General features: G+C 49.8%; 1 protein-coding gene across 1 annotated transcript in view; it reads left to right on the top strand.

Moving 5' to 3' along the window:
• Positions 1–19,481, top strand: part of adgrg4a (adhesion G protein-coupled receptor G4a) — a 90,321-nt gene that overhangs the window by 49,190 nt on the left and 21,650 nt on the right. The window contains exons 15-19 of the mRNA XM_070882066.1: positions 2,721–2,842; positions 9,784–10,052; positions 10,145–10,241; positions 12,577–12,860; positions 15,741–15,842. Coding sequence (XP_070738167.1) covers positions 2,721–2,842; positions 9,784–10,052; positions 10,145–10,241; positions 12,577–12,860; positions 15,741–15,842 — 874 coding nt within the window. The remainder of the gene's footprint in view (positions 1–2,720; positions 2,843–9,783; positions 10,053–10,144; positions 10,242–12,576; positions 12,861–15,740; positions 15,843–19,481) is intronic.

Here is a 19,481-nt window from a genome sequence, read left to right as displayed (position 1 = left end):
CTGGGTGAAGAAGTTCCTCCGCATCTCGGTCCTAAATGGCTTACCCCTTATCCTTAGACTGTGACCTCTGGTTCTGGACTTCCCCAACATTGGGAACATTCTTCCTGCATCTAACCTGTCTAACCCCGTCAGAATTTTAAATGTTTCTATGAGGTCCCCTCTCATTCTTCTGAACTCCAGTGAATACAAGCCCAGTTGATCCAGTCTTTCTTGATAGGTCAGTCCCGCCATCCTGGGAATCAGTCTGGTGAACCTTCGCTGCACTCCCTCAATAGCAAGAATGTCCTTCCTCAGGTTAGGAGACCAAAACTGTACACAATACTCCAGGTGTGGCCTCACCAATGCCCTGTACAACTGTAGCAACACCTCCCTGCCACTGTACTCAAATCCCCTTGCTATGAAGGCCAACATGCCATTTGCTTTCTTAACCGCCTGCTGCACCTGCATGCCAACCTTCAATGACTGATGTACCATGACACCCAGGTCTCTTTGCACCTCCCCTTTTCCTAATCTGTCACCATTCAGACTGATTCCCGGGATGGCGGGACTGACATATCAAGAAAGACTGGATCAACTGGGCTTGTATTCACTGGAGTTCAGAAGAATGAGAGGGGACCTCATAGAAACATATAAAATTCTGACGGGGTTAGACAGGTTAGATGCAGGAAGAATGTTCCCAATGTTGGGGAAGTCCAGAACCAGGGGTCACAGTCTAAGGATAAGGGGTAAGCCATTTAGGACCGAGATGCGGAGGAACTTCTTCACCCAGAGAGTGGTGAACCTGTGGAATTCTCTACCACAGAAAGTTGTTGAGGCCAATTCACTAAATATATTCAAAAAGGAGTTAGATGAGGTCCTTACTGCTAGGGGGATCAAGGGGTATGGCGAGAAAGCAGGAATGGGGTACTGAAGTTGAATGTTCAGCCATGAACTCATTGAATGGCGGTGCAGGCTAGAAGGGCCGAATGGCCTACTCCTGCACCTATTTTCTATGTTTCTATGTTTCTATGTTTCTAATAGTCTGTCTCTCTGTTTTTACCACCAAAGTGGATAACCTCACATTTATCCACATTATACTTCATCTGCCATGCATTTGCCCACTCACCTAACCTATCCAAGTCGCTCTGCAGCCTCACAGCATCCTCCTCGCAGCTCACACTGCCACCCAACTTAGTGTCATCCGCAAATTATCATTAATGTACAGTGTAAACAGCTAGGGCCCCAGCACAGAACCTTGCGGTACCCCACTAGTCACTGCCTGCCATTCTGAAAAGTACCCATTTACTCCTACTCTTTGCTTCCTGTCTGACAACCAGTTCTCAATCCATGTCAGTACACTACCCCCAATCCCATGTGCTCTAACTTTGCACATCAATCTCTTGTGTGGGACCTTGTCGAACGCCTTCTGAAAGTCCAAATATACCACATCAACTGGTTCTCCCTTATCCACTCTACTGGAAACATCCTCAAAAAATTCCAGAAGATTTGTCAAGCATGATTTCCCTTTCACAAATCCATGCTGACTTGGACCTATCATGTCACCTCTTTCCAAATGCACTGCTATGACATCCTTAATAATTGATTCCATCATTTTACCCACTACCGATGTCAGGCTGACCGGTCTATAATTCCCTGTTTTCTCTCTCCCTCCTTTTTTAAAAAGTGGGGTTACATTGGCTACCCTCCACTCCATAGGAACTGATCCAGAGTCAATGGATAATGGGCGGATGTATTACGGACAGATGTATAATGGTCGGGTGTGTAACGGGCCGGTGTATAACGGGCTGGTGTGTAACGGGCGGGTGTATAATGGGCGGGGTGTTTCACGGGCGGGGTGTATAACGGGCAGGTGTATAACGGGCAGGTGTATAACGGGCGGGTTCATAATGGGGTATATAACGGGTGGGTATATAACGGGCGGGGTGTATAACTGGCGGCTGTATAACGGGCGTGTATATAACGGGCGGTGTGTATAACAGGCAGTGTATAACGGGCGGGGTGTATAATGGGCAGGTGTATAACGGGCGGTGTGTATAACGGGCGGGGTGTATAACGGGCGGGTGTATAATGGGCAGGGTGTATAACGGGCGGGGTGTATAATGGGCGGATGTATTACGGGCGGTGTATAACGGGCGGGGTGTATAACGGGCGGATGTATAACGGGCGGGGTGTATAACGGGCGGATGGATAACTGGCGGGCTGTATAACGGGCAGTGTATAACGGGCGGGGTGTATAACGGGCAGTGTATAACGGGCGGGGTGTATAACGGGCGGGTGTATAACGGGCGGGGTGTATAACGGGCAGTGTATAACAGGCGGGGTGTATAACGGGCGGTGTATAACAGAGGGGTGTATAACAGAGTGTATAACGGGCGGTGTATAACAGGGTGTATAACGGGCGAGTGTATAACGGGTGGATGTATAACGGACAGTGTGTATAACGTGAGGGGTGTATAACGGACAGTGTGTATGAAGGCATGTGTATAACGGTTGGATGTATAACGGACGGATGTGTAACGGACGGGTGTGTAACGGCCGGGTGTATAATGGGCGGGGTGTTTCATGGGCGGGGTGTATAACGGGCGGGTGTATAACGGGCGGGTGTGTAACGGACGTGTGTATAACGGGCGGGGTGTTTCACGGGCAGGTGCAAAACGGGAATGCGTGAAGCATGTCTGCTCTGCACATTGTACCTGGATAACAAGCCTTTCTTCCCCCAGGATATCTCCAGGAGCCCGATTGATGCTGCTAATTTGCGGATCCTCACCGCCATAACCTACATCGGATGTGGCGTCTCCTCCTTGTTCATTGGGATGATTTTGCTGACCTACCTGGCTTTTGAGTAAGTAGTTACGTGTACGTGTGCTATGGGCCAGTGTACGAATAAAGCAGGCACCGTGGAAAGGATAACGCTTGATGCCTCAAACCTTTTCAAATCTCACTTCACAAAACATTTATTCCGAAAATGTCATTTGGGGGCAGTGATGATGTCACTGGGCCATTAATCCCGACGCCTGGACTCATGATCCAAAGACCCACCACGGCAGCTGGGGAATTTAAATTCAGTTAATTAAATAAATCAGGAATAAAGACCTAGTATCAGTAATGGTGACCATGGAACTACCGGATTGTCATAAAAACCCATTAGGTTCACTGATGCCCTTCAGGGAAAGAAACCTGCTGCCCTTACCCGGTCTGGCCTATATGTGACTCCAGACCCACGGCAATATGGTCTTAACTGCCCTCTGAAATGGCCCACTCCGTACTGAACCGCAACGACAAATTCAGCACTGTGGGAGCACCTTCACCACACGGACTGCAGCGGTTCAAGAAGATGGCTTACCACCACCTTCTCAAGGGCAATTAGGGATGGGCAATAAATGTCGGCCTTACCAGCAACGGCCACAATTCTTGAATGAGTAAAAAAAATACCAAATACTTAACAAAGTCTAATGTTTCATTAACTGGAAAGTACAGTGTCAGCTGTGGCTCAGTCAGCTCTCGCCTCGGAGTCAGAAGGTTGTGGGTTCAAGTCCCGCTCCAGAGACTTGAGCACATAGATCTGGGCTAACACTCCCAGTGCAGTGCTGAGGGAACGCCGCACTGTCGGAGGAGCAGTGCTGAGGGAGCGCCGCACTGTCGGAGGAGCAGTGCTGAGGGAGCGCCGCACTGTTGGAGGGGCAGTGCTGAGGGAGTGCCGCACTGTCGGACGGGCAGTACTGAGGGAGCGTCGCATTGTGGGAGGGGCAGTACTGAGTGAGTACCGCACTGTCGGAGGGGCAGTATTGAGTGAGTACTGCACTGTTGGAGGGGCAGTACTGAGGGAGCGCCGCATTCTCGGAAGGGCGGTACTGAGGGAGCGCCATACTGTAGGAGGGGCAGTACTGAGGGAGCGCCGCACTGTCGGAGGGGCAGTACTGAGGGAGCGCTGTACTGTCGGAGGGAAAGTAACACAGAAACATAGAAACATAGAAAATAGGTGCAGGAGTAGGCCATTCGGCCCTTCGAGCCTGCACCCATTCAATAAGATCATGGCTGATCATTCACCTCAGTACCCTTTTCCTGCTTTCTCTCCATACCCCTTGATCCCTTTAGCCATAAGGGCCATATCTAACTCCCTCTTGAATATGTCCAACGAACTGGCCTCAACAACTCTCTGTGGTAGGGAATTCCACAGGTTCACAACTTTCTGAGTGAAGAAGTTTCTCCTCATCTCAGTCCTAAATGGCTTACCCCTTATCCTTAGACTATGTCCCCTGGACTTCCCCAACATCGGGAACATTCTTCCTGCATCTAACCTGTCCAGTCCTGTCAGTATTTTATATGTTTCTGTGCGATCCCCTCTCATCCTTCTAAAGTACAGCGAATAAAGACCCAGTCTCTCCTCATATGTCAGACCAGCATTCCCGGGAATCATTCTGGTGAACCTTTGCTGCACACCTTCAATAGCAAGAACGTCCTTCCTCAGATTAGGAGACCAAAACTGAACACAATATTCCAGGTGAGGCCTCACCAAGTCCCTGTACAACTGCAGTAAGACCTCCCTGCTCCTATACTCAAAACCCCTAGCTGTGAAGGCCAACATACCAATTGCCTTCTTCACCGCCTGCTGTACCTGCATGCCAACTTTCAATGACTGATGTACCTCCCCTTTTCCTAATCTGCCATCATTCAGATAATATTCTGCCTTCGTGTTTTTGCCCCCAAAGTGGATAACCTCACATTTATCCACATTATACTGCATCTGCCATGCATTTGCCCACTCACCTAACCTGTCCAAGTCACACTGCAGCCTCTTAGCATCCTCCTCACAGCTCACACCGCCACCCAGTTTAGTGTCATCTGCAAACTTGGAGCATCTAAATCATTAATGTATATTGTAAATAGCTGGGGTCCCAGCACTGAGCCCTGCGGCCCCCCACTATGTCACTGCCTGCCATTCTGAAAAGGACCCATTTCTCCTGACTCTCTGCTTCCTGTCTGCCAACTAGTTCTCTATCCAGTCAGTACATTACCCCCAATACCATGTGCTTTAATTTTGCACACCAATCTCTTGTGTGGGACCTTGTCAAAAGCCTTTTGAAAGTCGAAATACACCACATCCACTGGTTCTCCCTTGTCCACTCTACCAGTTACATCCTCAAAAAATTCCAGAAGATTTATCAAGCAGGATTTCCCTTTCATAAATCCATATTGACTTGGACCGATCCTGTCACTGCTTTCCAAATGCGCTGTTATTTCATCTTTAGTGATTGATTGCAACATTTTCCCCACTACTGATGTCAGGCTAACCGGTCTATAATTCCCCGTTTTCTTTCTCCCTCCTTTTTTAAAAAGTGGTGTTACATTAGCTACCCTCCAGTCCATAGGAACTGATCCAGAGTCGATAGACTGTTGGAAAATGAGCACCAATGCATCCACTATTTCGAGGGTCACTTCTTTAAGTACTCTGGGATGCAGATCAATTTCCCGAACACAATTTCCCGCCGAATAAGGATATCCTTCAGTTCCTCCTTCTCACTGGACCCTCGGTCCCCTAGTACTTCCGGAAGGTTATTTGTATCTTCCATCGTGAAGACAGAACCAAAGTATTTGTTCAACTGGTCTGCCATTTCTTTGTTCCCCATTATAAATTCACCTGAATCTGACTGCAAGGGACCTACGCTTGTCTTCACTAATCTTTTTCTCTTCACATATCTATAGAAACATAGAAACATAGAAAATAGGTACAGGAGTAGGCTATTTGGCCCTTCGAGCCTGCACCGCCATTCAATGAGTTCAAGGCTGAACATGCAACTTCAGTACTCCATTTCTGCTTTCTCGCCATACCCCTTGATCCCCCTAGTAGTAAGGACTACATCGCATTCCTTTTTGAATATATTTAGTGAATTGGCCTCAACAACTTTCTGTGGTAGAGAATTCCACAGGTTCACCACTCTCTGGGTGAAGAAGTTTCTCCTCGTCTCGGTCCTAAATGGCTTACCCCTTATCCTTAGACTGTAACCCCTGGTTCTGGACTTCCCCAACATTGGGAACATTCTTCCTGCATCTAACCCGTCAGAATTTTAAACGTTTCTATGAGATCCCCTCTCATTCTTCTGAACTCCAGTGAATACAAACCCAGTTGATCCAGTCTTTCTTGATATGTCAGTCCCGCCATCCCGGGCATCAGCCTGGTGAACCTTCGTTGCACTCCCTCAATAGCAAGAATGTCCTTCCTCAAGTTAGGAGACCAAAACTGTACACAATACTCCAATAGAAGCTTTTGCAGTCAGTTTTTATGTTCCCTGCAAGCTTCCTCTCATACTCTATTTTCCCTCTCCTAATTAAACCCTTTGTCCTGCTCTGCTGAATTCTAAATTTCTCCCAGTCCTCAGATTTGCTGCTTTTTCTGGCCAATTTATATGCCTCTTCCTTGGATTTAACACTATCCTTAATTTCCCTTGTTAGCCACGGTTGATCCACCTTCCCCGTTTTATTTTTACTCCAGACAGGGTTGTACATTTGTTGAAGTTCATTCATGTGATCTTTAAATGTTTGCCATTGTCTATCCACCATCAACCCTCTAAGTATCATTTGCCAGTCTATTCTAGCCAATTCACGTCTCATACTATCAAAGTTACCTTTCCTTAAGTTCAGGACCCTAGTCTCTGAATTAACTGCATCACTCTCCATCTTAATAAGGAATTCTACCATATTATGGTCACTCTTCCCCAAGGGGCCTCGCACAACAAGATTGCTAATTAGTCCTTTCTCATTACACATCACCCAGTCTAGGATGGCCAGCCCTCTAGTTGGTTCCTCAATATATTGGTTCAGAAAACCATTCCTAATACACTCAAGGAAATCCTCCTCCATTGTATTGCTACCAGTTTGGTTATCCCAATCTATATGTAGATTAAAGTCGCCCATGATAACTGTTGTACCTTTATTGCACGCATCCCTAATTTCTTGTTTGATGCTGTCCCCAACCTCACTACTAATGTTTGGTGGTCTGTATATAATGGCCACTAGCGTTTTCTGCCCTTTGGTATTCCGCAGCTCCAACCATACAGATTCCACATCATCAAAGCTAATGTTCTTCCTTATTATTGCATTAATTTTCTCTTTAACCAGCAACGCTACCCCACCTCCTTTTCCTTTCTGTCTATCCTTCCTGAATGTTGAATACCCCTGGATGTTGAGTTCCCAGCATTGGTCACCCTGGAGCCATGTCTCCGTAATGCCAATTACATCATACCCATTAACTGCTGTCTGCGCAGTTAATTCATCCACCTTATTCCGAATACTCCTCGCATTGAGGCACAGAGCCTTCAGGCTTGCCTTTTTCACACACTTTGCCCTTTTAGAATTTTGCTGCAATGTGGCCCTTTTTGATTTTTGCCTTGGGTTTCTCTGCCCTCCACTTTTACTTTTCTTCTTTCTATCTTTTGCTTCTGCCCCCATTCTACTTCCCTCTGTTTCCCTGCATAGGTTTCCATCCCCCTGCCATATTAGTTTAACCCCGCCCCAACAGCACTAGCAAACACTCCCCCCAGAACATTGGTTCCGGTCCTGCCCAGGTGCAGGCCGTCCGGCTTGTACTGGTCCCATCTCCCCCAGAACCGGTTCCAATGCCCCAGGAATTTGAATCCCTCCTTTCTGCACCACTCCTCAAGCCACGTATTCATCTGAGCTATCCTGCGATTCCTACTCTGACTAGCATGTGGCACTGGTAGCAATCCTGAGATTACAACCTTTGAGGTCCTACTTTTTAATGTAGCTCCTAGCTCCCTAAATTCAGCTTGTCGGACCTCATCCCGTTTTTTTACCTATATCATTGGTACCGATATGCACAATGACAACTGGCTGTTCACCCTCACTTTTCAAAATGTCCTGCACCCGCTCTGAGACATCCTTGACCCTTGCACCAGGGAGGCAACATACCATCCTGGAGTCTCAGTTGTGGCTGCTGAAATGTCTATCAATTCCCCTTACAATTGAATCCCCTATCACTATAGCTCTCCCACTCTTTTTCCTGCCTTCCTGTGCAGCAGAGCCATCCACGGTGCCATGAACTTGGCTGCTGCTGCCCTCCCCTGATGAGTCATCCCTCTCAACAGTACCCAAAGTGGTATATCTGTTTTGCAGAGGGATGACCGTAGGGGACCATAGCATTACCTTCCTTCCACTGCTCTTCCTGTTGGTCACCCAGCCCCTATCTGGCTGTGTACCCTTTACCTGTGGTGTGGCCAACTCACTAAATGTGCGATTCATGTTATTTTCTGCATCATGGATGCTCCAGAGTAAATCCACCCACAGCTCCAGTGCCACAGTGCGGTCTGTCAGGTGCTGCAGATGGATACACTTCCCGCACATGTAGTCGCCAGCGTCCCTGAGTTCCCACATAGCACAGGAGGAGCATAACACGTTTCCGAGCTCTCCTGCCATGACTTAACCCCTAGATTAACTTAATTTGGCAACAGCAGTGATAAAGGTTACTTATTGATAGGGAAAACTAAAAGAAAAACTACTCACCAATCACCAGCCAATCAATTACCCACTTGGCTGTGACGTCACCTTTCGGTTTCTTTCTTCTTCTTTGTTTACCTTCTGCACCTGCACCTGCACCAGCTGGCCTTTATAGGCCCCGCCTCCTGCTCGATGCTGCCGCCGATCCCCGGACTCCCGGTGGGCCTTTTGTAGGCCTCACGAACTCCCGCCTCCTGCTGCAACGCTGCCTGAGTACTGAGGGAGCGCCGCACTGTCGGAGGGGCAGTACTGAGGGAGTGCCGCACTGTCGGAGGGGCAGTACTGAGGGAGTGCCGCACTGTCGGAGGGGGCAGTACTGAAGGAGTGCCGCACTGTCGGAGGGGCAGTGCTGAGGGAGCGCCGCACTGTCAGAGGGGCAGTACTGAGGGAGCGCCGCACTTTTGGTGGGGCAGTACTGATGGAACGCTGCAATGATGGAGGGGCAGTGCTGAGGGAGCGCCGCACTGACGGAGGGGCAGTACTGAGGGAACGCTGCACTGATGGAGGGGCAGTACTGAGAGGGCACTGCACTGTCAGAGCGGCCATGTGTCGGATGAGACGTTAAACTGAGGCCCTGTCTGCCCTCTCAGGTGGATGTAAAAGGTCCCACGGCACTATTTCGAACAATGGCAGGAGATTTTATCCCTCAAACTACATCACTAAAAGAGAGAGAGAAGGCTAGAGAGAGAGCGAGAGAGAGAGAGATGGAGAGAGAGAGAGAGAGAGAGAGAGAGGGCAAGAGAGAGAGAGAGAGTAGAGAGAGACAGAGAGAGAGAGAAGGCGAGAGACAAGAGAGAGAGAGAGAGAAGGCAAGAGAGAGCGAGAAGGCGAGAGAGAGAGAAGGCGAGAGAGAGAGAGAGAGAGAGAGGGAGAAGGCGAGAGAGAGAGGGAGAAGGCGAGAGAGAGAAGGCGAGAGAGAGAGACACTGGTCATTATCCCAGTGCTGTTTTTATGGGAGCTTGCTGTGCGCAATATGTCTGTCATGTGGTTCTTTGGCTCTGAAGTTTTTGGGATGTCGTGGGGTGATGTGAAACTACAAATTGTCACGGTGTGAGGAGGGCTGTCGATTTGCTGCTGCCTGTTTTTATGCCTGGCAATAAAAGTCAGAGTCCCGCTTTGGTTTGACCTTCCACACCTTCAATCATTTGCGGGTTTTTCTGGTGATTTATCCGCGGGTAAATCGCTGGTTTAATGAATTGCTGTGGGTACCACCATTGGCAAATCGAGACTGCGTGTAGCTGAGCAAACTAAGGGAAAAATTTGTACCGTCAGGATACTGCGGCGTGACTACCCAGCGAAGATCTTGGTCAACCTCTGCACGTCCTTGTTCATGCTCAACATTGTCTTCCTCACTGACTCCTGGATGGCCTCCTTCAACATCCCTGGGCTGTGTGTCACCGTGGCAGCTGCTCTGCATTACTTCCTGCTCACCTCCTTCACCTGGATGGGTCTGGAGGCAGTTCACATGTACTTTGCGCTGGTCAAAGTCTTCAATATCTACGTCCGCCATTACATCCTGAAGTTCTGCCTGATTGGGTGGGGTGAGTAAAGGCCCTTTAAGCTGCAGCCCGTCAGGAACCTGCCTCCCCCCAAACACACAACTCATTTGTTGCATTTGTTGTACTCCCAACAGGCGTGCCAGCCCTCGTCGTCATCACGCTGCTTGCCATCGACGTGGAGCTTTATGGTTACGAGCCCAAGCTGGAATTTGCCACTCGGTCGGACATGTTGTAAGTAAAACATTCCCAACTGGACCCATTGTTCACGCAACATCGCAGCTCTCCCAGCTCAGCCCTCAGCAACAGTGAAACATTCCGGGCCCAGAGCTTGTCCGCCATGCCCCGTGTTCCTGGCCCAGAGCTTGTCCGCCAGGCCCCGTGTTCCTGGCCCAGAGCTTGTCCATCAGGCCCCGCATTCCTGGCCCATAGATTGTCCGCCAGTCCCCGCGTTCCTGGTCCAGAGCTTGTCCACCTGGTTCTGTGTTCCTGGCCCAGAGCTTGTCCACCAGGCCCCACGTTCCAGGCCCAGAGCTTGTCCGCCAGGCCCTGGTTTCTGGCCCAGAGCTTGGCCGCCATGCCCCGCGTTCCTGGCGCTCAATGGCTGCTCGGGCAGGCAATGAATTTCAGGCTCCTTGTATCCACGGCGTGATTCGCGGTCCTTGGCGGAAACGCTGAAGATCCACCGAGAGGGTCGGGTGGGCTGGGGGGCCAGCAGGGGTGTTTAACAAAATAATTTGCAAGTCCGTTTTTAACAAGCGGCCTGCAACATTAAGGTCTATTAGTTAGGGTATTCAACGAGGGCGGAATGTGCACAGCAAGGCCCCGCCCCTCCAGCACAGACCCCGCTCCTCAAGCACAGGCTCCACCTCTCCAACACAGGTTCCGCCCCTCCAGCACAGGCCCCGGCCCTCTAGCACAGGCTCCGCCCTCCAGCACAGACCCCGCCCCTCAAGCACAGGCTCCGCCGCTCCAACATAGGCCCCGCCCCTCCAGCACAGACTCCGTCCCTCCAGCACAGGCCCCGCCCCTGCAGCACAGACTCCGTCCCTCCAGCACAGGCTCCGCCCCTGCAGCACAGACTCCGTCCCTCCAGCACAGGCTCTGCTCCTCTGGTACAGGCTCCGCCCTCCGGTACTACAACATTTGATCAGGGTCCCAGTGGTGACAACAGGACGCTGACTGTGACGAGCCAGTGAGGCTCCCGTCTGTGATTGGCCACCCAAGGAGTGAGGCGGTCAGTGGGAGGGACTGCAGACTGGTCCCATTAACTGTCCGTACACCGGGAACCACTGGGTCAGCAACAAGAACAACTTGCATTTATATAGCGTCTTTAATATAGTAAAACATCACAAGGCCATTCACAGGAGCGATTATTGGACAAAATTTGACACCGAGCGCATAAGTAGAAATTAGCACAGGTGACAAAGAGGTCAGTTTTAAGGAGTGTCTTGAAGGAGGAAAGACAGGTAGAGAGGTGGTGAGGTTTAGGCATGGAGTTCCAGAGCTTGGGGCCCAGGCAGCTGAAGGCACGGCCACCGATGGTGGAACGATTATAATCAGGGATGGTCAGGAGGGCAGAATTAGAGGAGAGCAGCCATCTCGGGGGGTTGTGGGGCTGGAGGAGGTTACAGAGATAGCGAAGGGTGTAGGGGTGAGAGGATTACAGAGATAGGGAGGGGTGTAGGGACTGGAGGAGGTTACAGAGATAGGGAGAGGTGTAGGGGCTGGAGGTGGTTACAGAGATAGGGAGGGATGTAGAGGCTGGAGGAGGTTACAGGATAGGGAGGGGTGTAGAACTGGAGGAGTTTACAGAGATAGGGAGGGTGTAGGGCTGGAGGAGGTTACAGAGATAGGGAGGGGTGTAGGGCTGGAGGAGGTTACAGAGATAGGGAGGGGTGTAGGACTGGAGGAGTTTACAGAGATAGGGAGGGTGTAGGGCTGGAGGAGGTTACAGAGCTAGGGAGGGGTGTACGGGTTGGAGGAGGTTACAGAGATAGGGAGGGGTGTAGGGCTGGAGGCGGTTACAGAGATATGGAGGGGTGTACGGGCTGGAGGAGGCTACAGAGATAGGGAGGGGTGTAAGGCTGGAGGAGGTTACAGAGATAGGGAGGGGTGAGGCTGGAGGAGGTTACAGAGATAGGGAGGGGTGTAGGGCTGGAGGAGGTTACAGAGATAGAGAGGGGTGTAGGGCTGGAGGGGGTTACAGAGATAGGGAGGGGTGTAGGGCTGGAGGGGGTTACAGAGATAGGGAGGGGTGTAGGGCTGGAGGAGGTTACAGAGATAGGGAGGGGTGTAAGGGCTGGAGGGGGTTACAGAGATAGGGAGGGGTGTAAGGGCTGGAGGGGGTTACAGAGATAGGGAGGGGTGTAAGGGCTGGAGGGGGTTACAGAGGCTGGGAGAGGTCAGGTTTTTGCCGTGTACACTGCAGCTTATCACCCGTAGCAGAGACGGACATTGTATGTCTGTTATAACGAGCGCGATCGAAGGTTATGGGCCGATGATGAGGTTCTGACTGTGATCGGACATAATGAAATGCCAAGTCACCACGCTTTCCTTCTTCCACCAGCTGCTGGCTGAGAGACGACATGGCGTTCTACGTGTCAGTGGTGGCCTACTTCGGGCTGGCCTTCCTGGTGAACCTGTCCATGTTCATTGTTGTGCTGAGCCAGATTCAGGCTGTGCGAGCCAAGAGACCCAGCAGCAGCGCTCAGAACTGGTTCCTGCATCACCTGAAGAGTAGCGCCAGTCTGTCCATCCTGCTGGGGTTAACCTGGGGCCTGGCCTTCTTCGCATGGGGAAAGGCACAGGTCCCCTTCATGTACCTCTTCGCCATTTTCAACACACTCCAAGGTAACTGCAATTATCATAGAATCATAGAAATTTACAGCACGGAAGGAGGCCATTTGCCCATCATGTCCACGCTGGGTGACAAAGAGCTACCCAGCCTAATCCCACTTTCCAGCTCTCGGTCTGAGCCCTGCAAGTTACGGAACTTCAAGTGCGCATCCAAGTACTTTTTAAATGTGGTGAGGGTTTCTGCCTCTACCACCCTTTCAGGCAGCGAGGTCCAGACCCCCACCACCCTCTGGGTGAAGAAATTTCCCCTCAAATCCCCTCTAACCCTCCCCCCAATTACTTTAAATTTATGCCCCCTGGTTGTTGACCCTTCTGCTCAGGGAAACAGGTCCTTACTATCCAGTCTATCCAGGCCCCTCATAATTTTATACACCTCAATCAGGTCTCTCCTCAGCCTCCTCTGTTCCAAAGAAAACAGACACAGCCTCTCCAATCTTTCCTCAAAGCTAAAATTCTCTACTCCTAGCAACATCTTGTAAATCTCCTCTGTACCTCTCCAGTGCAATCACAGCTTTCCTGTAATGTGGTGACCAGAACTGCACGCAGTACTCCAGCTGTGGCCTAACCAGGGTTTTATACAGTTTAAGCATAACCTCCCTGCTCTTGTATTCCATGCCTCGGCTAATAAAGGCAAGCATTCTGTATGCCTTCTTAACCATCTTATCTACCTGGTCTGCTACCTTCAGGGATCTGTGGACATGCACTCCCAGGTCCCTTTGTTCCTCTACACTTCTCAGTGTCCGACCATTTAATGTGTATTTCCTTTCCTTGTTAGCCCTCCCCAAATGCATTACCTCACACTTCTCCAGATTGAATTCCATTTGCCACTGTTCTGCCCACCTGACCAGTTCATTGATATCTTCCTGCAGTCTACAGCTTTCTTCTTCATTATCAACCACACAACCGATTTTAGTTTCATCTGCAAATGTCTTAATCATACCCCCTACATTTAAGTCTAAGTCATTGATGTATACCTCAACAAGTAGCTCTCCCACAATCACCAGGTTGCACGGATGGGACGTGTATCCCTCGAGAGTCGAAGATTAAAGGGTGGTATAACAGAGGTGTTTCAGATGTTTGAAGGATTCGATGAGAGAAACTGGTCCCTCTGGTGGGGGGAGTCCAGAACAAGGGGGAGTCACCTTAAAATTCGAGCCAGGCCGTTCAGGGTGATGACAGGGAGCACTTCTTCACACAAAGGGTACTGGGAATCGGGAACTCTCTCCCCCAAAAAGCTGTTGAGGCCGGGGATCAGTTGGAAATTTCAAAACTGAGATTTATAGATTTTTGTTGGGTATCAAGGGATATGGAGTAAAGGTGGAAAAATGGAGTTAAGAAAAGGATCAGCCATGATCTAATTAAATGGTGGAACAGGCTCAAAAGGCTAAATGGCCTCCTCCTGTTCCTGTGTAACAGGCTCGAGGGGCTGAATGGGCATCCTCCTATTCCTGTGTAACAGGCTCGAGGGCTGAATGGCCTCCTCCTGTTCCTGTGTAACAGGCTTGAGGGGCTGAATGGCTTCCTCCTGTTCCTGTGTAACAGGCTCGAGGGGCTGAATATCCTCCTCCTGTTCCTGTGTAACAGACTCGAGGGGCTGAATGGGCTCCTCCTGTTCCTGTGTAACAGGCTCGAGGGGCTGAATGGGCCTCCTCCTGTTCCTGTGTAACAGGCTCGAGGGGCTGAATGGGCCTCCTCCTGTTCCTGTGTAACAGGCTCGAGGGGCTGAATGGGCCTCCTCCTGTTCCTGTGTAACAGGCTCGAGGGGCTGAATGGGCCTCCTCCTGTTCCTGTGTAACAGGCTCAAAGGGCTAAATAGCCTCCTCCTGTTCCTCTGTAACAGGCTCGAGGGGCTGAATGGCTTCCTCCTGTTCCTGTGTAACAGGCTCGAGGGGCTGAATGGCCTCCTCCTGTTCCTGTGTAACAGACTCGAGGGGCTGAATGGCCTCCTCCTGTTCCTGTGTAACAGGCTCGAGGGGCTGAATGGCCTCCTCCTGTTCCTGTGTAAAAGGCTCGAGGGGCTGAATGGCTTCCTCCTGCTCCTGTGTTACAGGCTCGAGGGGTTGAATGGCTTCCTCCTGTTCCTATGTAACAGGCTCGAGGGGCTGAATGGCTTCCTCCTGTTCCTGTGTAACAGGTTCGAGGGGCTGAATGGGCCTCCTCCTTGTTCCTGTGTAACAGTTTCGAGGGGCTGAATGGGCCTCCTCCTTGTTCCTGTGTAACAGTTTCGAGGGGCTGAATAGCCTCCTCCTGTTCCTGTGTAACAGGTTCGAGGGGCTGAATGGCCTCCTCCTGTTCCTGTGTAACAGACTCGAGGGGCTGAATGGCCTCCTCCTTGTTCCTGTGTAACAGGTTCGAGGGGCTGAATGGCCTCCTCCTTGTTCCTGTGTAACAGGTTCGAGGGGCTGAATGGACTTCCTCCTGTTCCTGTGTAACAGGTTCGAGGGGCTGAATGGGCCTCCTCCTGTTCCTGTGTAATAGTTTCGAGGGGCTGAATGGGCCTCCTCCTTGTTCCTGTGTAACAGGTTCGAGGGGCTGAATGGCCTCCTCCTGTTCCTGTGTAACAGACTCGAGGGGCTGAATGGCCTCCTCCTTGTTCCTGTGTAACAGGTTCGAGGGGCTGAATGGGCTTCCTCCTGTTCCTGTGTAACAGGTTCGAGGGGCTGAATGGGCCTCCTCCTTGTTCCTGTGTAACAGTTTCGAGGGGCTGAATAGCCTCCTCCTGTTCCAGGGTATATCCCCAAAGGATTGGGCCACGGTGATCTGAGTTTTATTGCAATAGCTCAGCAGTAATTGTGCACAATTCAAAAACACGTTTGCCATCACTGATTTGCAGAACCGCAGAATTGCTTCAACTGCCTTATTTAATCTTCACAGGGTTCTTCATCTTTGCCTTTCACTGTTTGATGAAGGATAATGTCCGTACACAATGGAGGATCCATCTTTGCTGTGGGCGATTTAAACTCGACGAATATTCAGGTAGGTGGACCTGCTGCACATCATTCAAAGCACTCACTCGAGGATTCTAATTCTGCTGTCACCAGAAAGGAGTTATTTAAAACAATCACTTGCAGCCCTCATGTGGCATGACTCAGATCATCAACTTACATAATAACATAAGGACATAGGAAATAGGAGCAGGAGTAGGCCATTCGGCCCCTCGAGCCTGCTCCGCCATTTAATAAGATCGTGGCTGATCTGATCATGGACTCAACTCCACTTCCCTGCCCGCTCCCCATAACCCTTTATTCCCTTATCACTCAAAAATCGGTCTCTCTCCACCTTAAACATGTTCAATGACCCAGCCTCCACAGCTCTCTGGGCAGAGAATTCCACAGATTTACAATCCTCTGAGAGAAGAAATTCCTCCTCATCTCAGTTTTAAATGGGCGGCCCCTTATTCTGAGACTTTGCCCCCTAGTTTTAGTTTCCCCTTTGAGTGGAAACATCCTCTCTGCATCCACCTTGTCCAGCCCCCTCATTATCATATGTTTCGATAAGATGCTGACGTGGATTGAGAACTGGTTGGCAGACAGGAAGCAAAGAGTAGGAGTGAATGGGTACTTTTCAGAATGGCAGGCAGTGACTAGTGGGGTTCCGCAAGGTTCTGTGCTGGGGCCCCAGCTGTTTACATTGTACATTAATGATTTAGATGAGGGGATTAAATGTAGTATCTCCATATTTGCGGATGACACTAAGTTGGGTGGCAGTGTGAGCTGCGAGGAGGATGCTATGAGGCTGCAGAGTGACTTGGATAGGTTAGGTGAGTGGGCAAATGCATAGCAGATGAAGTATAATGTGGAAAAATGTGAGGTTATCCACTTTGGTGGTAAAAACAGAAAGACAGACTATTATCTGAATGGTGACAGATTAGGAAAAGGGGAGGTGCAACGAGACCTGGGTGTCATGGTACATCAGTCATTGAAGGTTGGCATGCAGGTACAGCAGGCGGTTAAGAAAGCAAATCGCATGTTGGCCTTCATAGCGAGAGGATTTGAGTACAGGGGCAGGGAGGTGTTGCTACAGTTGTACAGGGCCTTGGTGAGGCCACACCTGGAGTATTGTGTACAGTTTTGGTCTCCTAACTTGAGGAAGGACATTCTTGCTATTGAGGGAGTGCAGCGAAGGTTCACCAGACTGATTCCCGAGATGGCGGGACTGACATATCAAGAAAGACTGAATCAACTGGGCTTGTATTCACTGAAGTTCAGAACAATGAGAGGGGATCTCATAGAAACGTTGAAACTTCTGATGGGTTTAGACAGGTTAGATGCAGGAAGAATATTCCCAATGTTGGGGAAGTCCAGAACCAGGGGTCATAGACTAAGAATAAGGGTAAGCCATTTAGGACCGAGATGAGGAGAAACTTCTTCAACCAGAGAGTGGTGAACCTGTGGAATTCTCTACCACAGAAAGTTGTTGAGGCCAATTCACTAAATATATTCAAAAAGGAGTTAGATGAGGTCCTTACTACTAGGGGGATCAAGGAGTATGGCGAGAAAGCAGGAATGGGGTACTGAAGTTGGATGTTCAGCCATGAATTCATTGAATGGTGGTGCAGGCTCGAAGGGCCGAATGGCCTACTCCTGCACCTATTTTCTATGTTTCTATGTTTCTATGATCACCTCTCATTCTTCTGAACTCCAATGAATACAGGCCCAACCTACTCAACCTTTCTTCATAAGTCAACCCCTTCATCTCCAGAATCAACCTAGTGGACCTTCTCTGAACAGCCTCCAATGCAAGTATATCCTTCCTTAAATACGGAGACCAACACTGTACGCAGTACTCCAGGTGTGGCCTCACCAATACCCTGTACAGTTGCAGCAGGACTTCTCTGCTTTTATATTCTATCCCCCTTGCAATAAAGGCCAACATTCCATTTGCCTTCCTGATTACCTGCTGTACCTGCACACTAACTTTTTGTGTTTCATGCACAAGTATCCCCAGGTCCCTCTGTACTGCAGCACTTTGTAATCACTCTGCATTTAAATAATAATTTTATTTTTTATTCTTCCTACCAAAGTGGATAACCTCACATTTTCCCACATTATACTCCATCTGCCAAATTTTTGCCCACTCACTTAGCCTGTCTGTATCCCTTTGCAGATTTTTTGTGTCCTCCTCACACATTGCTTTTCCTCCCATTTTTGTATCGTCAGCAAACTTGGCTACATTACACTCGGTCCCTTCATCCAAGTCATTAATATAGATTGTAAATAGTTGAGGCCCCAGCACCAATCCCTGCAGCACCCCACTAGTCAATGTTTGCCAACAGGAAAATGACCCATTTATCCCGACTCTCTATTTTCTGTTAGTTAGCCAATCCTCTATCCATGTTAATATATTACCCCCAACCCCGTGAAATTGATAAGCACAAACATTTCTTTATTTTATTCCTGGGCTGTGGGTGTCGCTGGCAAGGCTGGCATTTATTGCCCACCCCCAGTTGCCCTGGGAAGGTGGTGGTGAGCCGCCTACTTGGACCATTCGTTTGATACAAACCGAGTGTCTCGCTGGGCGACCTCCGAGGGCAGTTAAGAGTCAACCGCGTCGGTGTGGGACAGGAGTCACCTATAGGCCCAGACCGGGTAAGGACGGCAGTTTCCTTCCCTAAAGAGACATCAGTGAACCCGTTGAGTTTTTATGACAATCCGACAGCTTCATGGTCACTGACTGAGACCAGATTTTCAATTTCCTGATTTGTATAAACTGAACTTGAATTCTGAAACTGCTGTGTTAGGAATTGAACTCAGGGTCTGGGGATTATTAATCCAGTAACAGAACCCCGACACCCAATGTTACAGAACCCCTACACCCAATGTTACAGAACCCCGACACCCAATGTTACAGAACCCCGACACCCAATGTTACAGAACCCCGACACCCAATGTTACAGAACCCCGACACCCAATGTTACAGAACCCTGACACCCAATGTTACAGAACCCCGACACCCAATGTTACAGAACCCCGACACCCAATGTTACAGAACCCCGACACCCAATGTTACAGAACCCTGACACCCAATGTTACAGAACCCCGACACCCAATGTTACAGAACCCCTACACCCAATGTTACAGAACCCCTACACCCAATGTTACAGAACCCCGACACCCAATGTTACAGAACCCCTACACCCAATGTTACAGAACCCCGACACCCAATGTTACAGAACCCTGACACCCAATGTTACAGAACCCCGACACCCAATGTTACAGAACCCCTACACCCAATGTTACAGAACCCCGACACCCAATGTTACAGAACCCCGACACCCAATGTTACAGAACCCTGACACCCAATGTTACAGAACCCCGACACCCAATGTTACAGAACCCCTACACCCAATGTTACAGAACCCCGACACCCAATGTTACAGAACCCCGACACCCAATGTTACAGAACCCCGACACCCAATGTTACAGAACCCCGACACCCAATGTTACAGAACCCCTACACCCAATGTTACAGAACCCTGACACCCAATGTTACAGAACCCCGACACCCAATGTTACAGAACCCCTACACCCAATGTTACAGAACCCCGACACCCAATGTTACAGAACCCCGACACCCAATGTTACAGAACCCCGACACCCAATGTTACAGAACCCC

This window comes from Pristiophorus japonicus, chromosome 6, assembly GCF_044704955.1.
Source record: "Pristiophorus japonicus isolate sPriJap1 chromosome 6, sPriJap1.hap1, whole genome shotgun sequence".
Lineage (NCBI taxonomy): Eukaryota > Metazoa > Chordata > Chondrichthyes > Pristiophoridae > Pristiophorus > Pristiophorus japonicus.
This window is presented reverse-complemented; position numbering and strand designations above follow the sequence as displayed.